Here is a 16178-nt window from a genome sequence, read left to right on the forward strand (position 1 = left end):
ATGTCCTGTCATGGACTTTAGCCCTTTGTTTTTTGTTTTTATTTTTTAAATTGTTTTTTGAGACAGGGTTTCTCTGTGTAGCTTTGGTTGGCTCTGAACTCACAGAGATCTGCCTGCCTCTGTCTCCTGGCTGCTGGGATTAAAGGCACATACTGTAACCCTTGGTTTTACAAAAGCAATTTCATTTCATAGACTGAAAATTTCCGTTTAGCCTTTCATTCTGAAGCTGAGATCCAAGGGGCTAAGAAAGGCACACAGAAGTCAGGTACAGTTCAACCAGGGTTGAATCTGGCAGGGTGGCATGGGTCTGTAATCCCAACACTTGGGAGGCTGAGGTAGGAGAATTGCAATGAGTTAGAGGCTAGCCTGGGCTACAGAGTGAGACCCTATCTCAAAAAAAAAAAAATCAGAGAGTTGGAGAGGGGCTCATCAGTTAAGAACACTGCTTGGTTTTCCTGAGGACCAGGGTTCTGTTTCTAATATTCACATGGGGGCTGTCAACTGTAACTCCATTTCCAGAGGATCCAATACACACATGGTGCTCAAACATACTTGCAGGCAATACAGCCATATACATGAAATAAAGTAGCCAAAATAAAATACATCAACCAACCAGCACTGGGTGTGGAGGCACACACTTTAATTTCACCACTTGGGAGGCAGAGACAGGTAGACATCTGAATTTGAGGCTAACCTGCCCTACATAGCAAGTTCCTGGCTAATTAGGGCTAAATGAGACCCTGTCTCAAACAAGCAAACAAACAAACAAAAAATATATTAAAAGCTTTCTTCTCTTCCAGGCTGGCTTCCAATTTGCAGCAATTTGCCTCAGCCCTAGAACTGGGGTACAGATGGGGTTACAGGCTACCGTTCCCATTTTTCACTCCAGTGAAATAAGCATCTAGAATGCTTCCTCTAACTCCTTTCAATATTTATAAAAACAATTCATGGGGCTGGGAGAGTGGCTTAGTGTTAGCCTATACCCTAAATATGTGTGAGGCCCTGGATTCAATCCCTAGCAAACTTAAATTCCTAGAACTTGAAAAGGGGCAGCAAGAACCATAGGGCGGCAACACTTCACAGGCATCTTCAAATAATACTGGGACACTCATTTAAGTCCCCTGCTCATGGATAACTACGGTAAAGCTATAGATTTCCCACAGTGTTTGCTTTCATCTAGGAGTAGCTCTGGTAGGACCTCCATCTGCCAATAGTAAATATGGCTGCATTTTCCTAAGCGCTTCGCCTTCAGCCAGTAGTAAGTATGGCCGCATCTACTTCCGCCAGGTCGGGGGGGGGGGTCAAGGGTAACGCAAGATGGCGGCGCCCATAAGCGGCTAAGGCGTGAAGCGGAGGATGCTGGCGGCGGCCGGGACTCTTCTGGGGCGACGGCTGAGGTGGTCGGCACCGGCCCGCGAGCACTGGAGAGCGGCCGGGGGCTCACGGAGCCGGCGTGAGGCGGCCGAGGCCGAGGCGGACGCGCCGGTGTTCCAGTATGTGGGCGAGCGCGCGGTCCGCGCCGATCGGGTCTTCGTATGGGGCTTCAGCTTCTCGGGGGCTCTCGGAGTTCCCAGCTTCGTGGTGCCGGCCTCGGGGCCCGAACCCCGCGCTGGGCTGCGGCCCCGACGCAGGATCCAGCCGGTACCTTACCGCCTGGAGCTAGACCATAAGGTGAGGGCCCCGGCATCCTCACGGCCTCCCGCAGGGGACGTTCTTCCCCAGGTGGCCGGACTTCCGGGAGCTTGACCTCCTAGTTCCTGGTTTTTGTTGGGGAAGGCCAAGAAGATTGTTTATCTCAGTCCTCTGCTTTTGACTGCTTGAACTTGCTTCTGTGTCTTAGCATTTTGTGTGTGTGTGTGTGTGTGCGGTTTGCTTGTGGCTAGAGAAAGTTTTGTGTCTTCGTTTATTTTTCTTGCCTGATTGCATAGGTTGACAACCACGTCAGGTTTTCTGCCCATCTTGGATTATTTGCTCAGCACGCCAGGAGTCTCGCCTCCAGTTACTGGGGATGAAAGGAGGTTAAGAAAGGCCCAAAGCCCCCTCAGCTGGTAGCGTAGAAACGATGGTATTCGTACTCAGGCTAGAAAGACGCCCTGAGGTCCAGAGATGTGTTGGCTGGAGTAAGTGATCAACAGCTAGGAAAGGAAATGTCAGCAGTTGGAGAGAGAAGCTGGGAGGCTGCACATGGTGCCTCTGAAGGGGCTTACATTTAAAAAGGGCTCAGTAGGTCTGCTGTGGTGGCCAGACCTGTAGTCCAGGACTGGACAGTTGAGACAAGAGAATTGGCACAAGTTGCAGACAGGCTTGGGTTACGTAGTTAAACCCTGTCTCTACCTTCAAGATGCTGACATTACAGCTATGTGCCACTGTTTCTGGTTGGAGTGGTGCTGGAGATGGAACCCAGGGTGCATGCCCTGATAGCACTGTATCAGCTGAGCTACGTCCCCAGCCTGGAATTGTTTTTTTTTTTTTTTGGTAAACTGTGAGATGAGGATCTCCATCTTTTTGCTTGTAGCTAGTTGTGCTAGCATCTTTAGTTATAAAAACAAACCACCCTTTCTTTTGGGATTATTTATTGACATTTTATAAAAGTACAGTTTTGTTATTGTCTGTAGTAGGGAGAATCAAACCCAGAATTATATCATGCTAGGCAAGCATTCTACAGTGAGCTATACCTCCAGCCCTACAGGTTTCTTGTTTGTTTTTTGTTTTTTGTTTTATTATTATTTTTATTATTTTGTTTTTCAAAAACAGGGTTTCTCTGTGTAGCTCTGACTGGCTTGGAACTCACTTTATAGACCAGGCTGGTCTCGAACTCACTGAGATCTGCCTGCCTCTGCCTCCAAGTGCTAGGGTTAAAGGCATGTGCCACTGCTACCCAGGTGGTATATCAGTCTTCTTCCTTGTGGCTTTACTGAACTTGTTAAAGGTTCTATAGATTTTAAAAAATTTTTTAATGTGTATGGTGTTGCCTGTATGTATGTCTGTATCACTTGTGTGCCTGGTGTCCATGGAGCCCACAAGAGATGGTAGTATGTGAAGAAGTATCACATTTGTTTATGTTGCATTTGTTTAACATGTAAAGATGTGTGGCTTTGCGTGCCTAAGGCACCTAATTGGTTTAATAAAAAGCTGAATGGTCAATAGCTAGGCAGTAGAGGGATTGGCGGGGTTGACAGAATAAGTAGGAGGAGAGAAGAGCGAAAAAAGAGCATGGGAGACCCCCAGGGCCAGACCAGCCAGCCAGCCAGACATAAGAGTAGGAAATACAGAATGAAAGAAAGGTAAAAAGACCCAAGGCAAAATGTAGATGAAGAGAAACAGGATAAAATAAGTTATAAGAGCTAGTGGGGGGGGGGGGGGCTGGAGAGATGGCTCAGAGGGTAAGGGCACTAGCTGCTCTTCCAGAGGTCCCGAATTTGATTCCCAGCAACCACATGGTGGCTCACAACCATCTGTAATGAGACCTGGTGCCTTCCTTGCCAGCAGTACATTGCTTAATAAATAAATCTTTTTTTAAAGAAAAGATTTAGTGGGACAAGCTTAGGATAAGGCCAAGCATTCATAACTAATAATAAGTCTCCAGTTATGATTTGCGAGCTGGTTAGTGGGCCAAAAGAAAGCCTGCTGCAGTTGTGAGCCTCCATGGTAGGTGTTGGGAGTCAAACCCAGGTCCTCTGAAAGGACTAGAAGTGCTCTTAAACACGGAGCCATTCATCTCTCCAGCCTGTTCTTGTTTGTTTATTTTGTTTCGTTTTCTCTATTATGTAGCTCTGGGTGTCCTGAATTCACTTTGTAGACCAGGTTGGCCTAGAACTCACAGAGAACCACCGAGCCCTGCCTTCTGAGTGCTGGGATTAAAGGTGTGCTTCATTAGACCTGGCTCCAGCCCCTGTGCTTACAGGCTTTTGTGCATTTCTTAGTGTTTTCTATGTGCAGGTGGCCTGTGGATAGAGGTAGCTCTCTGTCCTTCTTTCTAATTGGATGCTTCTTTTCTTTTTCTTGCTTGATTTAATGGCGTGGGGGTGGGGGACACTTTTAGTATAGTGTTAAATTGAATTAGTAAAAGCTAACATTTTTTATTTTTACTTTGAGACAGAGTTGACATGTAACCCAAGTTGGCCTCAATCTCGTTAGAGTTGTGATCCCCTGCTTCAGTACCCTCCGTGCTGGGACTGCAGGTGTTTGCCAGCAGACGCAGTCTTGTCTAGTACAAGTCTTGCTTGTTGGGCAAACATTCATGAACCTTTTCGTAGACTGTGGCTGAGGTCCCCTCCTGCTATGTCCTCCTGTCAGGATCTCACTTTAGCTGACACTGCTAGATACTGGTCAGCGCCTTTCACATGTGAGCAGATTAGCTGGTGCCATGAGCCTGTCAAATATTTGTTGAGTGTTAAATAAACAGGCATCACTGAGCATGAGAATAATCTTCATGTGCTGAGCATAATGCTCTTTTCTTTTTGAGACAGACTTTCTCTGTGTATAACAGCCCTGGTTGTCCTGCCTCAAACTGTCAAACTGTTCCTCCTAAGTGCTGGGATTAAAGGCATGCACCACCAGTCAGTGCATCATTTTTTAGACCTATAATTTTTTTTTTGGTTTTTCGAGACAGGGTTTCTCTGTGGTTTTGGAGCCTGTCCTGGAACTAGCTCTTGTAGACCAGGCTGGTCTCAAACTCACAGAGATCCGCCTGCCTCTGCCTCCTAAGTGCTGGGATTAAAGGCATGCGCCACCACCGCCCGGCAGATCTATAATTTTTTGTTTATGGGTTTTTTTTTTTTTTTGTGTGTGTGTGTGTGTTTTGCTTGTGCGTTTGTGTGTTGCTTGCATACCTGGTGCCCACAGAGGCCAGAAGAGGGCATCGGATCCCATGGAACTGGAGCTGTGGCCCGTTGTGAGCAGCCATGTGGTGCTGGGAACTGAACTCGAATCTTTCCCAGTTAGCTTCAGCCTTCCATGTGGGTCATCTCTGTGGATCTCAAGCCATGTCAGAAGTTTGGTGGCTCCAGGATGCTAGAAAATAAGGATTTTGAGTAGAAGGATGGTGCTATGTACGTCTTGTATGACTCTGAGAAGGGAAACTGTCGGGCTGCAGAAGTGGTTCAGTGGTTAAGAGCACTTCCTGAGTACCTGGGTTCAATTCCCACACATGGCAGCTTACAACTGTCTGTAATTCCAGTTTCAGGGGATTGGATACTCTCACACCAATGTATATTGAATAAAATAAATTTAAAAAAAAAAGGGGAAACTCAGAAGGTGAAAAGAGGGTCATGTCACTTTGTTCAGTTGTGGCTGTCCTGGAACTCACTCTATAGACCAGGCTGGCCTCAAACTCAGAGGTCCGCATGCTTCTCCCTGTGCTGGGATAAAAGCTATGTGCACCACTGCCCTGCTGACATGTCACTGTCACTTTTGATGGCACAATTACACAAAGCATCAACAATTTTTTTTTCTAAGTTTATTTTTTCAAGATAGGGTTTCTCTCTATGGTCGTGGAAGTCACTCTGTAGACCAGGCTGGCCTCTGTTTCCTGAATGCTGGGTTCAGAGGTGTGCACCACCACCACCTGGCAACAAATTTTAATAACATATTTAGCTAAGAAGTTGTGGAGATGGTTGAGCAGGTAACAGTGTGAACTGCCAGAGAGCACCTGAGTTCGTTTCCCAGCACCCCAGCGGGGTGGTTCACAGTGTGACTCCAGCTGCAGGAAGTCCAGCACCTCTTCTGCACTCTGAGGGTACCCGAGTGCATGTGTGCATAGGCACGCACAGACACATCAATGAAAATAATAACTAAAAAGAAGTAGTTAGGCCGGGCGGTGGTGGCGCACGCCTTTAATCCCAGCACTCGGGAGGCAGAGGCAGGCGGATCTCTGTGAGTTTGAGACCAGCCTGGTCTACAAGAACTAGTTCCAGGACAGGCTCCAAAACCACAGAGAAACCCTGTCTCGAAAAACAAAACAAAACAAAACAAAAACAAAAACAACAACAACAAAAAGAAGTAGTTAGCTAGAACTAAAAACAAAAAGTATGCCTGGCCAGTTGTGGCTCATATCTGCAATGGCAGCAGTTAGGAGGCTGAGGCAGGAGGATTAGGAAGAGTGATACTCTTGCATTTTTGTTTAGGATCCAGTGAAATTCAAAGGGGTTCTCTGAGGGAGTTGGTGGGTCTCCGATAAACTCAGCTGCTGAGAGAGAGTGGGGTGACACTAGGCTGGAGTGTATAATATATGATAGGGAGACATGGGGCATCAGGTGTGAAGTCGAGGGCAACCCCTGCTAGCTTGGGATGTAGCTGCTGTGGGTCATGTGGAGACGATTGATTTTTAGAATGAACCCCTGGGTTCAGGTCACTTCTGCCCCAGTTAGACTTAGTGCTCCCACCAGAAGTGACGTTTCCATCCCAAGTTGAGTTGCCCCAGTCAGTGAAAGTGAGGACCGGTGATGGTTTAGGTGAAAGACTGAACAAAGATGTGGGCGCTGTTAATGTGTCAAGTTCACACTAGCTATGACAGCCCCTCTGCATGGCCACGGGTTGAGGAGGTAGCAGTGTAGCATGGGCGGCGCTCTGGAATAAGACCCTGCACATCGCTGGCAAAGTCCGGTGCTGTTTACCGGAAAGGCTTTGGATGTGTGACAGCCCAGAGAGGAGGGCTTCTGTCATATCATTTTGTGTGCATGTGGGTGAAGGGGTATGTGCTCGTGGACGCACGTGCCCAACACATGCACATGCAGAGGCTGCACTGTCTTCGTCTGTAGCTCTCGTGAGGTAGGATCTTTCACTGAACCAGAAGTCCTCAATCTTGCTGGACTGACTGGCCAGTGAACTACTGGGATTTTCCTGTCTCTGCCCCGTAACAGATTACAGCTACCGCCTGTAGCCATGCCAGACTTTCACGTGGGTGCTGGGGATCTGAGTTCAGGTCCTCAAGTTGCAGAGCAAGCCCTCTTACCTACCGAGCCATCTCTCCAGCCCCTTATTTCCTTTAAAAAAATTTTGAACATTTATTCATTTTTTTTGTGTGTGTGTGACTAACACATGCTTGTGTGTCATGGCACACTTGTAGAGGTCAGAGGACAGCTTGCAGGAGTCCGTTCTCTCCTTCCACCATACGGCTCTGGGGACTGATCTCAGATCATCAAGTTTAAGTGGCAAGTACCTTTACCTCTTAGGTCATCTGGTCAGCCTTGTTTTCCTCTTTTAGAGAGGATAAATAATCCCTCTCAAGATACACAGCTGGTAGGGGGTGGACCCAAGAGTCACACTAAGATGCCATGCTGGACTGTGTCATGGTGAGTGGGATGAAAATGCCCAGTGCATGATGTGCGTACAGAAGGAAAAAAGAGACGGCTGGCATGGCACAAGGGATGACTCCCGGTCGCTGTAGGAAGTACATGAGTGCATGTAAATAGCTTGTCAGTTTATTTTGTTTTTCAAGACAGGGTTTCTCTGTGTACTTTTTTTTTTTTTTTTTTTGATTTTTTAAGATAGGGTTTCTCCGTAGCTTTTTGTTCCTGTCCTGGAACTAGCTCTTGTAGACCAGGCTGGCCTCGAACTCACAGAGATCCGCCTGCCTCTGCCTCCCGAGTGCTGGGATTAAAGGCGTGCGCCACCACCGCCCGGCCTCTCTGTGTACCTTTGTAACCTGTCCTGGACCTCTTTTTGTAGACCAGGCTGGCCTCGAACTCACAGAGATCCACTTGCCTCTGCCTTCCGAGTGCTGGAATTAAAGGTGTGCGCCACCACTGCCCAGCAGTTTGTCACTTCTTGCTGAAAGACTGACATCACAAATCAGCCCATGGTCAGGCGGATCTCTGTGAGTTCGAGACCAGCCTGGTCTACAGAGCTAGTTCCAGGACAGGCTCCAAAACCACAGAGAAACCCTGTCTCGAAAAACCAAAAAAAAAAAACAAATCAGCCCATGGTGCTTTGTGGGAACTCTTTTTCAGATTTCCTCTGCTGCCTGTGGCTATGGATTCACACTGCTCTCCTCCAAAACCAAGGACATTACGAAAGTTTGGGGCATGGGACTCAACAAAGATTCTCAACTTGGATTCCACAGAAGCCGGAAGGATAAAAGTAAGCAGGTATCCTTGCCATAAGCTAGAGCAGCAAATGAAGAGGGGTGTGTGGTGTATGTCTCTAATTCCAACAGAGGAGAGGCTGAGGGAGGAGAAGAAGCTTGAGTTGGAGGCCAGTCTGGGCTACATATCAAAGACTCAAGGGTTGAAGCCAGGTCTTGTTGTGGAATATTATTTTAACTGGGCAAAGATATGTTACATTTGTTTGTGCTGCATCAATATGACTTCAGCTGTGTAAAGGTGTGTTACTTTTTTTTTTTTTTTCGAGACAGGGTTTCTCTGTGGTTTTGGAGCCTGTCCTGGAACTAGCTCTTGTAGACCAGGCTGGTCTCGAACTCACAGAGATCTGCCTGCCTCTGCCTCCCGAGTGCTGGGATTAAAGGCGTGCGCCACCACCGCCCGGCCAAGGTGTGTTACTTTTGTTTCTGCTGCATTTGTTTAATTATGTAAAGATGTGTTACAGCTGTTTCACCTTATTTGCCAGGCACCTGATTGGTCTAAGAAAAAGCTGAATGACCAGTAGCTAGGCAGAGAAAGACTAGGAGGGGCTGGCAGGCAGAGAGAATAAATCGGAGAAGAAAAAGAGAAAACACAGGAAGAGAAGAGGAGAGAATTAGGGGCATGTCTGGGGCAAGAAACCAGGCAGCCACCAACCAGCAGACGGGAGAAGCAGTGAAAGTAAGTTACACAGAAAGAAAGTAAAGTAAAAAGTCCTGAGGCAAAAGGTAGATAAAGGGAAACAGGTTAATTGAAATGAAAAGAACTAGCCAGAAGTGAGGCTAAACTAGGCCAAGCATTTATAACTAATAGGAAGTCTCTGTGTCATGATTTAGGAGCTGGTTGGTGGACCAAAAGAAGAAGCCTGGTATAAGGTGTAGTGGTGCACACCTATTTGAAATCCAGGATCCAGCGTTCAAAGTTATCCTTAGCCTTATAGTGCATTTGAGGCCAGTCTGGATTACCTGAGACCTGTCTTAAAACAAGACAGCCACCCAAACTCAGATTAGATGAAGTCTTGGGGATGTCTGCAACCCCTGGATTAAGACATTTTCAGTCTCTTTGGTAACAACATGGAATGGTTAGACAAAAAGTGTAGTGATATTTCATTTGTATTTTAATAAATAAAGCTTGTCTGAAGACCAGAATGTAAAATAGCCTCACTAGTCAGCCATACAGGCCAGGCAGTGGTGACACACATCTTTAATCCCTGCAGCCACACTCGTTAGCCATAGAGGCCGGGTGGTGGTGATGCAACCTTTAATCCCAGCACTAGAGAGGAGTATAAAATGGGAAGAGACAGGAACTCGCTCTCTTTCAGTCTGAAGATTTCGCAGAGGCAAGAGCTCTCCAGTGGCTGGCCGCTTTGCTTTTCTGAGCCTCAGGTTGAACCCCAGTATCTGTCTCTGGGTTTTTATTAATCGTGCTACAGGAAAGAGATGAGCACTTGCTGACCTGTGTGTCGCTTCACATTCTGAAATGCCTAGGGTGTGGGCTGTCGATATGACTCAGTGGGTCAAGACCCTTGCTGCTAAGCCGGAAAACCCGAGTTTGACCTGGGACCCAGGCGGTGGAAGGAGAAAGCTGACTGTCACCTTGTCCTCTGATACCACATGCCTACTGTGGCACGTGGATATTGTATTCACACACTAAGTAAAATCCAAAGTTTAAAAGACTGAACGAAGTCATTACGACAGAGGTTTACTCCCAGCGCTGGAAACTTCGATTATAATGTTAGGAAGAGGGCCTGCAGAGATGGTTCAGCAGCCTCCGAGCATGTACTGTTCTTCTCGAGAAAGTGAGTTTGGTTTCTAGCACCTGCTAGGCTGCTCAAAACTAAACACTCCAGCTCCAGAGGGTCCAGCACTGTCCTCTGGTCTCCAGAGACACGACACTCATGTGTGTGCACACACAGAGACATGCACATATGCATAATTAAAAATAAATCTTTAAAAGATATTAGAGGGCTGGAGAGATGGCTCAGAGGTTAAGAGCATTGCCTGCTCTTCCAAAGGTCCTGAGTTCAATTCCCAGCAACCACATGGTGGCTCATAACCATCTGTAATGGGGTCGGGTGCCCTCTTCTGGCCTGCAGGCATACATACAGACAGAATATTGTATACATAATAAATAAATACATATTTTTAAAAAAAAAAAAAAAAAAGATATTAGAAATGGCCGGGTGGTGGTGGCGCTTGTCTTTAATCCCAGCACACGGGAGGCAGAGCCAGGCGGATTTCTGTGAGTTCGAGGCCAGCCTGGTCTAAAGAGCTAGTTCCAGGACAGGCTCCAAAGTTACAGAGAAACCCTGTCTTGAAAAACCAAAAAAAAAAAAAAAAATTAGAAATGGCCAGATGATAGTGATTCAATTTTTAATCCTAGCACTTGGGAGATAGAGGCAGGCAGATCTGTGAGTTTGAGGCCAGCCTGGTCTGCATAGTTCTAGGCTAGCCAGGGCTACGTAGTGACATCCTGCTTCAAACAACAACAACAAGTTAGAAATAGTTCAGAGTGCTTTTTTAAAATTGTGTTTGAGACAGGGTCTCACTACATAGCTAACTAGCCCGGAGCTTGCTATCTAGCCCAGGCTGGCTTTGAACTCCCAGAGAGCCACTTGCCTGTTTCCGGAGAGCTGGGATTGAAGCAGTGCACCACCACACCCACTCAGTATAATGGTCTGGCTGTGCTGTAAGAGTAGCAGTAAGGGCTGTGGCTGTGACTTAGGTGGTAAGGTCCTTACCCAGCATGCATCACGCCCTGGGTTCCATCCCTGTGCAGTGTAACTGTGGGTGAGCATCTGCAGTCCCAGGGCTTGGGAAGTGGAGACAAAGAGGGTTTGCTCTGTAGATGAGGGTGGCCTTGCACTCCTGATCCTCCTGCCTCTGCCTCTTCTCTAGCTCTGTTTTTTATTATGTTTAGGGGTGTGTGAAGGGCGTGTGTGCCACTGTGTGCAGAGGTCAGAGGACAACTTGCGGGAGTTGGTTCTCTCTCTGCCATGTGTGTCCTGAGGACCGACCTCGGGTTGCCAGGCTCAGCGCCTTTACCAGCTGTGCTGTCTTTCCGGCTTGGCCTCTGCATCCTGAGTGCTGGCATCACGGCTGTGACACTCGAGTTGAAAAAGTTAATTTTTTTCTTTATTCGCTTCCTGGTCCTTTTACATAGACTGCTTCTTCCCCTCTCACAGTTTTAGTTTAATTTGTCTCTCTCCTCTGTGTGTGTGTTGTATGTTGGTGGTGATCAAATCTTGTGCAGCTAGATTATTGGCCCACGAGAGTGATTTATTTATTTAGGTTTTATTGAAACTAGGACTCCATCTGTAGCTTCCCGCCTCAGCATCCTGAGTTCTGGAACTGTTAGGACCAACTTTTTTTTTTTCTTTCCCAAGACAGGGTTTCTCTTTGTAGCCCAGGCTGTCCTGGAACTCATAAAGATCCTCCTGCCTCTGCCTCCTGAGGGCTGGGATTAAATGCGTGCACCAGCACATCTTTGTCTTTTCCTTTTTAAAATGGGTTTCATGTCGCACAGGCAGGTTTTGAACTCACTGCTCATCCGGGGATGGAGCCCAGGTCTATGTGTATGTCAGGAAAGCATTCTGAGTTTCCACCCCAGTCCCGATTTCTTTGAGGAGGCGAATCCTGTCTTCAGGACCTGCCTGTGGTGTGGAGGCAGTACGGGAGGACAGGCTGGGAGTCCAGCTTCTCAGGCTAGCCTTGTGCAGAGCGTGCGTGCTGAGCTACTGCTGAGCTCCTTCCTGTGTAAAGCAGTCAGGTTTCTGGAAGAACTGATGTGGCTGAATCGGTGGCCGACTAGTGTCGTGTGCTTCTGTTCAGCCAGGGGCTATGAGTATGTTTTGGAGCCTTCGCCTGTCCCGCTACCCCTCAACAGACCTCAGGAGACAAAGGTGTTGCAGGTGTCCTGCGGCCGAGCACACTCCCTTATCCTGACAGACCAAGAAGGTGGTGAGTAGTCTTGCTGAGGGCGTCTGTATGGCGTGGGGTTCCCCAGCAGACTCACTGGGGGATGGGTTGGGAGGCGGTGTTGGCAGACTTGCTAACCCTGTGCTCCCTGCGGTGCTGGAAAGCTGCCACCCGCTCTACCACTGAGCTCTGCCTCAGCCTTTGCTCTTTTCCAAGATTTATTTTTGATTTATTCATGTGTATGTGTGTCTGAGTGTATGCTACATACGTGTCGTCTCTGCAGAGGTCAGAAGACCGTATCAGATCTCTGGAGCAGGGCGGTTGTGATTGCGCAGTGTGGGTGCTGGGAACTGAACTCGGGACCTCTGCAGGAGTCAGCACGATCTCCTAATGGCTGAACCATCTCTGCAGCCCTACTTGTTTTTTGTTTTTCATGATTTTATTTTTAATTGTGTATGTTTATGTCTGAGTATGTATGTTTGCGGGTTATGAGCGTGTTAACAGTGGTCACTGTGGAGACATTATTAGCCTCAAACGCCCAGCTGAACAGAAGCTCGTCTTCTATCGATGGTTTCTTCCCCATTGCAGTTCTCCTGGGGTCATAGCAGTTAATTGTGACCTTCCATCCCTAGAGGTGGAAGCGGGTCTGGAAGAGAAGCCCTGCCGCTCTCATGGGGCTGCTGCAGGGGCTGGGGTGTGGGAGAGGGAGACCTAGGACAGTGAGGGTGAGCAGGCCAGGACCACCTGTGTTAGCCCCTCCAGTCTGATGTGGTGGGACCCTGGGGCCCTCAAAGCTGACCTGACGGCCGGGCTGTGCTTCAGTCTTCAGCATGGGGAACAATTCCCACGGGCAGTGCGGACGGAAGGTGGTGGAGGACGAAGTGTACAGGTGAGTCTGATAGCTGCTCCCCCCCCCCCCCCCCCCCCCCCGCAGCGGGGACCCTGAAGGCTCCTAATTACCCTGGGTGTACACCTAAGTGTAGGACCTGGTCCTTATGCTGAGGAGTCATGACATGTAAAGCTATTAAAACTTTTATGTTGTGTGTATGAACGTGCGTGTGTATACATGCGCATGTTCTCATCATGTGTGGCGTTCAGAGGACAACTTGCAGGAGTCAATTCTCCCCTCCTACCATGGGACTTCTGGGGACAGAACTCAGTTTTGTTGAATTTGCCGTCTTGTTAGGCCCCGCAATTCTTTCATTTTTCTGGAGACAGATTTTCACTGTGTGTCCTTGATTGTTCTGTAAATTTCTTTCTCTCGTTGGCCTTGAACGCACAGAGATCCACCCTACCTCTGCCTCCCAAGTGCTAGGATTAATTTTTTTTTTCACTTTATCAAATTAATCTTAAGAAACTTCCCTCTATTTTAGTCTTTCTAATTTAGTGTTGGAAGTATTTTCCCTAGCCAGGCGTAGTGGTGAATGCCTGTAATCCCAGCATTTAGGAAGTACAAACAGGAGAGTTGAAAATTCCTGGCCTGGCTGGGAAGTTTATGCAGACCTCATCTCAAAGATAAAAACAAAAGGTTATGGGTAGGGTGTGGTAGAGCTAGCCTCTAGTCCCGGCTCTCAGGAGTCAGAGGCCAGCCTGGTCTGTAGTGTGAGTTCCAAGATAGCCAGAGCTGTGTAACAGAGAGGCCCTGTCTCAAAAACAAACAAACTGCCCCACATTTGACCTTGAGAGCTGTTGTAATGTTTGTGCCAGTGGGGACCTGACTGCAGGTAGGACTACAGGAGGGAGGTGCTGGGTGGGGCCCAGCCTGTGTGGTGCTCACGACTGCCTCTGTTCTTCCTGATTTGTTCCTGGCTGCAGTGAGAGTCACAAAGTGCACAGGATGCAGGACTTTGATGGACAGGTGGTTCAGGTAAGAGGCTTGGGCTGAGGATCTCTAGACCTGTCTCTGGGGTGCTTTTGGAAGGGTGCCGGGAGCACAGGGTGATATCACATTTGTTGCTGGGCTTCTCTGTATGTCTTAGGGGCACTGTGGTTGTGATGAAACACCATGACCTTAAACAATTTGGGAAGAAAAGGTTCATTTGGCTTAGGCTTCCATAACACTGTTCAGCACGGAAGGAAGTTAGGACAGGAACTCAGACAGGGCAGCCACCTGGAGGCAGGAGCGGATGCCAGAGGCCATGAAGAGGTGCTGTTTGCTGGCTTTCTCCTCATGGCTTGCTTAGCTTGCTTTCTTACAGAACCCAGAACCACCAGCCCAGGGGTGCCCACAGGCTTGCTAAACAGCACATTCTTCGGTTTTTTCAGATAGGGATTCCCTGTGTATCCCTGGCTGTCGAGTAACTCACTCTGTAGACCAGGCTGGCCCCAGACTCACAGAGATCTTCCTGCTTCTGCCTCCCGAGTGCTGGCATTAAAGATGTGTTCCACCATGCCAAGCTAAGCCCAGTCTTATGCTGGAGGCTTCCTCTTCTCTGATGCCTCTAGCTTGCATCAGGTTGACCTAAGACAGCACACTGGATGAAAAGATTAGTTGAAACTGACTTACCACAGGCCAGAACTGATGCTAGAATGTGGATGCAGGGTAGAAATGAAGGGGATGTAGCATGATTAGGGGTAAGGTTGAAGTAGAGTGGAGTTCTTCTGGAACTGGCTTCATAGGCCCGGGAATGTGAGTCCCTGCTTCTCCACTTACTGAGTGACTTTGGGTAGGTCACTAAACTTCGGGGGTTCCATTTGTTAGGGCATCTCAACTGTTGCCTTAGCACGGCTCCTGGGGCAGCAGCTGCCCTGTGTTAGGAGAAGTGTGGTATCTTACTGTACTGTAGATAGGCGGCCCTGTGGTGTGGAGCCACCGGAGAGCCCTGGGGTGTGGATGGTGCCTTCCAGAGAAGTGCGAAGTGGGCAGAGACAGCCCATCCAACAGGGGAGGTTACAGAGTGGAGGTGGGGAGGGCAGATGGGAGGTCAGTGTGGGGTGGAGGAGGGAAGAACTGATGGAGAATCCACTGCCCCCCCCCCCCCCCCCGCGCATAGGCTTGGTTGCCTAGGCACGAACAACACTGTGTCTCTGTGTCTGCCAGGTTGTCTGTGGTCAGGACCACAGCCTGTTCCTCACAAACAAAGGGGAAGTCTATTCTTGTGGATGGGGTGCCGATGGACAGACAGGTAGGTGCTTGTTGCCCCCTTGGGGAGGTGAAAGATCTTGGTCTGTGGCCTCTGCGGTCATTGTGGACTGTAGGGTTAATGATCTAGATTTGGGTCTTCTGGGGACTGCCATATTTTATGTCCTTTCCTGTTCCTTTTGCTGCTGGTTTCCATAGAAACGAACCAAGACGGTGCCAGAGGTTCCTCGGCACTGATGTTCGTAGCAGAGCCCTGGGCCTCATTTATCCTAGTGATTGGAGTCTGGAGGATCAGGCTTGTCTGTTGCCTCTGCTGACTCATGCCAGTAGTACCCGATCCCCTCAGGGGCTTAGTGACTTGATTATGAACTCGTGTTTTATTGAGTTCAATTTGTGGGAACCTTCAGGACCTGCATCAGAGGGCATTCCTCTAAAAGGCATTTCATTGGCCCTGGCCTGGTACCAGGGCTTCTGCTTTTCGAGATCCTAGTTTACCCAAGAGTCTGTGGTTCAGTGCTGTGCTTTGGCCAGCTGCCTAATAAGGTCTTGTGCTGCCTGGATGGCATCTAATTCCTGGCCTAAATGGCCTCTTCCCTTCGCCTGCTGAGTCTACATGTACATAAACCTACTTGTGCATGCCACTGTGCCTGGCTTCTGGATCTGCTAGCAAGCCTAGAGAGTGTTAGAAACTGCTTCTCACTGGGCTGGGATATAGCTCACTGGTAATCCACCCTAGAACTATAACCCCAACAGTGCATGGAAGAAAGGCTGTAATTGCTTATGTTATTTATTTATGCGAACTCTAAAAGCTTCATCATATAATGCTAGTTCATCTTCAAAAATTTTTTTGTCTTTAAATATTTATTTATTTATTATGTATCCAATATTCTGTGTATGTGCATGCCTGAAGAGGGTACCAGGCCTCATTACAGACGGTTGTGAGCCACCATGTGGTTGCTGGGAATTGAACTCAGGACCTTTGGAAGAGCAGGCAATGCTCTTAACCACTGAGCCATCTCTCCAGCCCCTTCAAAAATTTTCTAACTTGACTTTTGGGGATTTTGTTTGAGGGTTTGCTCTTTCTCCTTTCTTTCCTTCCTT

At 48.2% G+C, this 16178-nt stretch overlaps 1 protein-coding gene across 1 annotated transcript in view; it reads left to right on the forward strand.

Annotated features, from left to right (window-relative positions):
• Positions 1–1308: 1308 nt before the first annotated feature.
• Rcc1l (RCC1 like) overlaps positions 1309–16178 on the forward strand; it is a 31858-nt gene continuing 16988 nt past the window's right edge. Inside the window, exons 1-6 of the mRNA XM_057764892.1 lie at positions 1309–1671; positions 7950–8079; positions 11909–12037; positions 12818–12884; positions 13811–13862; positions 15036–15120. Of these exons, the coding sequence (XP_057620875.1) occupies positions 1357–1671; positions 7950–8079; positions 11909–12037; positions 12818–12884; positions 13811–13862; positions 15036–15120 (778 nt within the window). The 5' untranslated portion in view covers positions 1309–1356. The remainder of the gene's footprint in view (positions 1672–7949; positions 8080–11908; positions 12038–12817; positions 12885–13810; positions 13863–15035; positions 15121–16178) is intronic.

Source organism: Chionomys nivalis, chromosome 3 (genome assembly GCF_950005125.1).
Source record: "Chionomys nivalis chromosome 3, mChiNiv1.1, whole genome shotgun sequence".
Lineage (NCBI taxonomy): Eukaryota > Metazoa > Chordata > Mammalia > Rodentia > Cricetidae > Chionomys > Chionomys nivalis.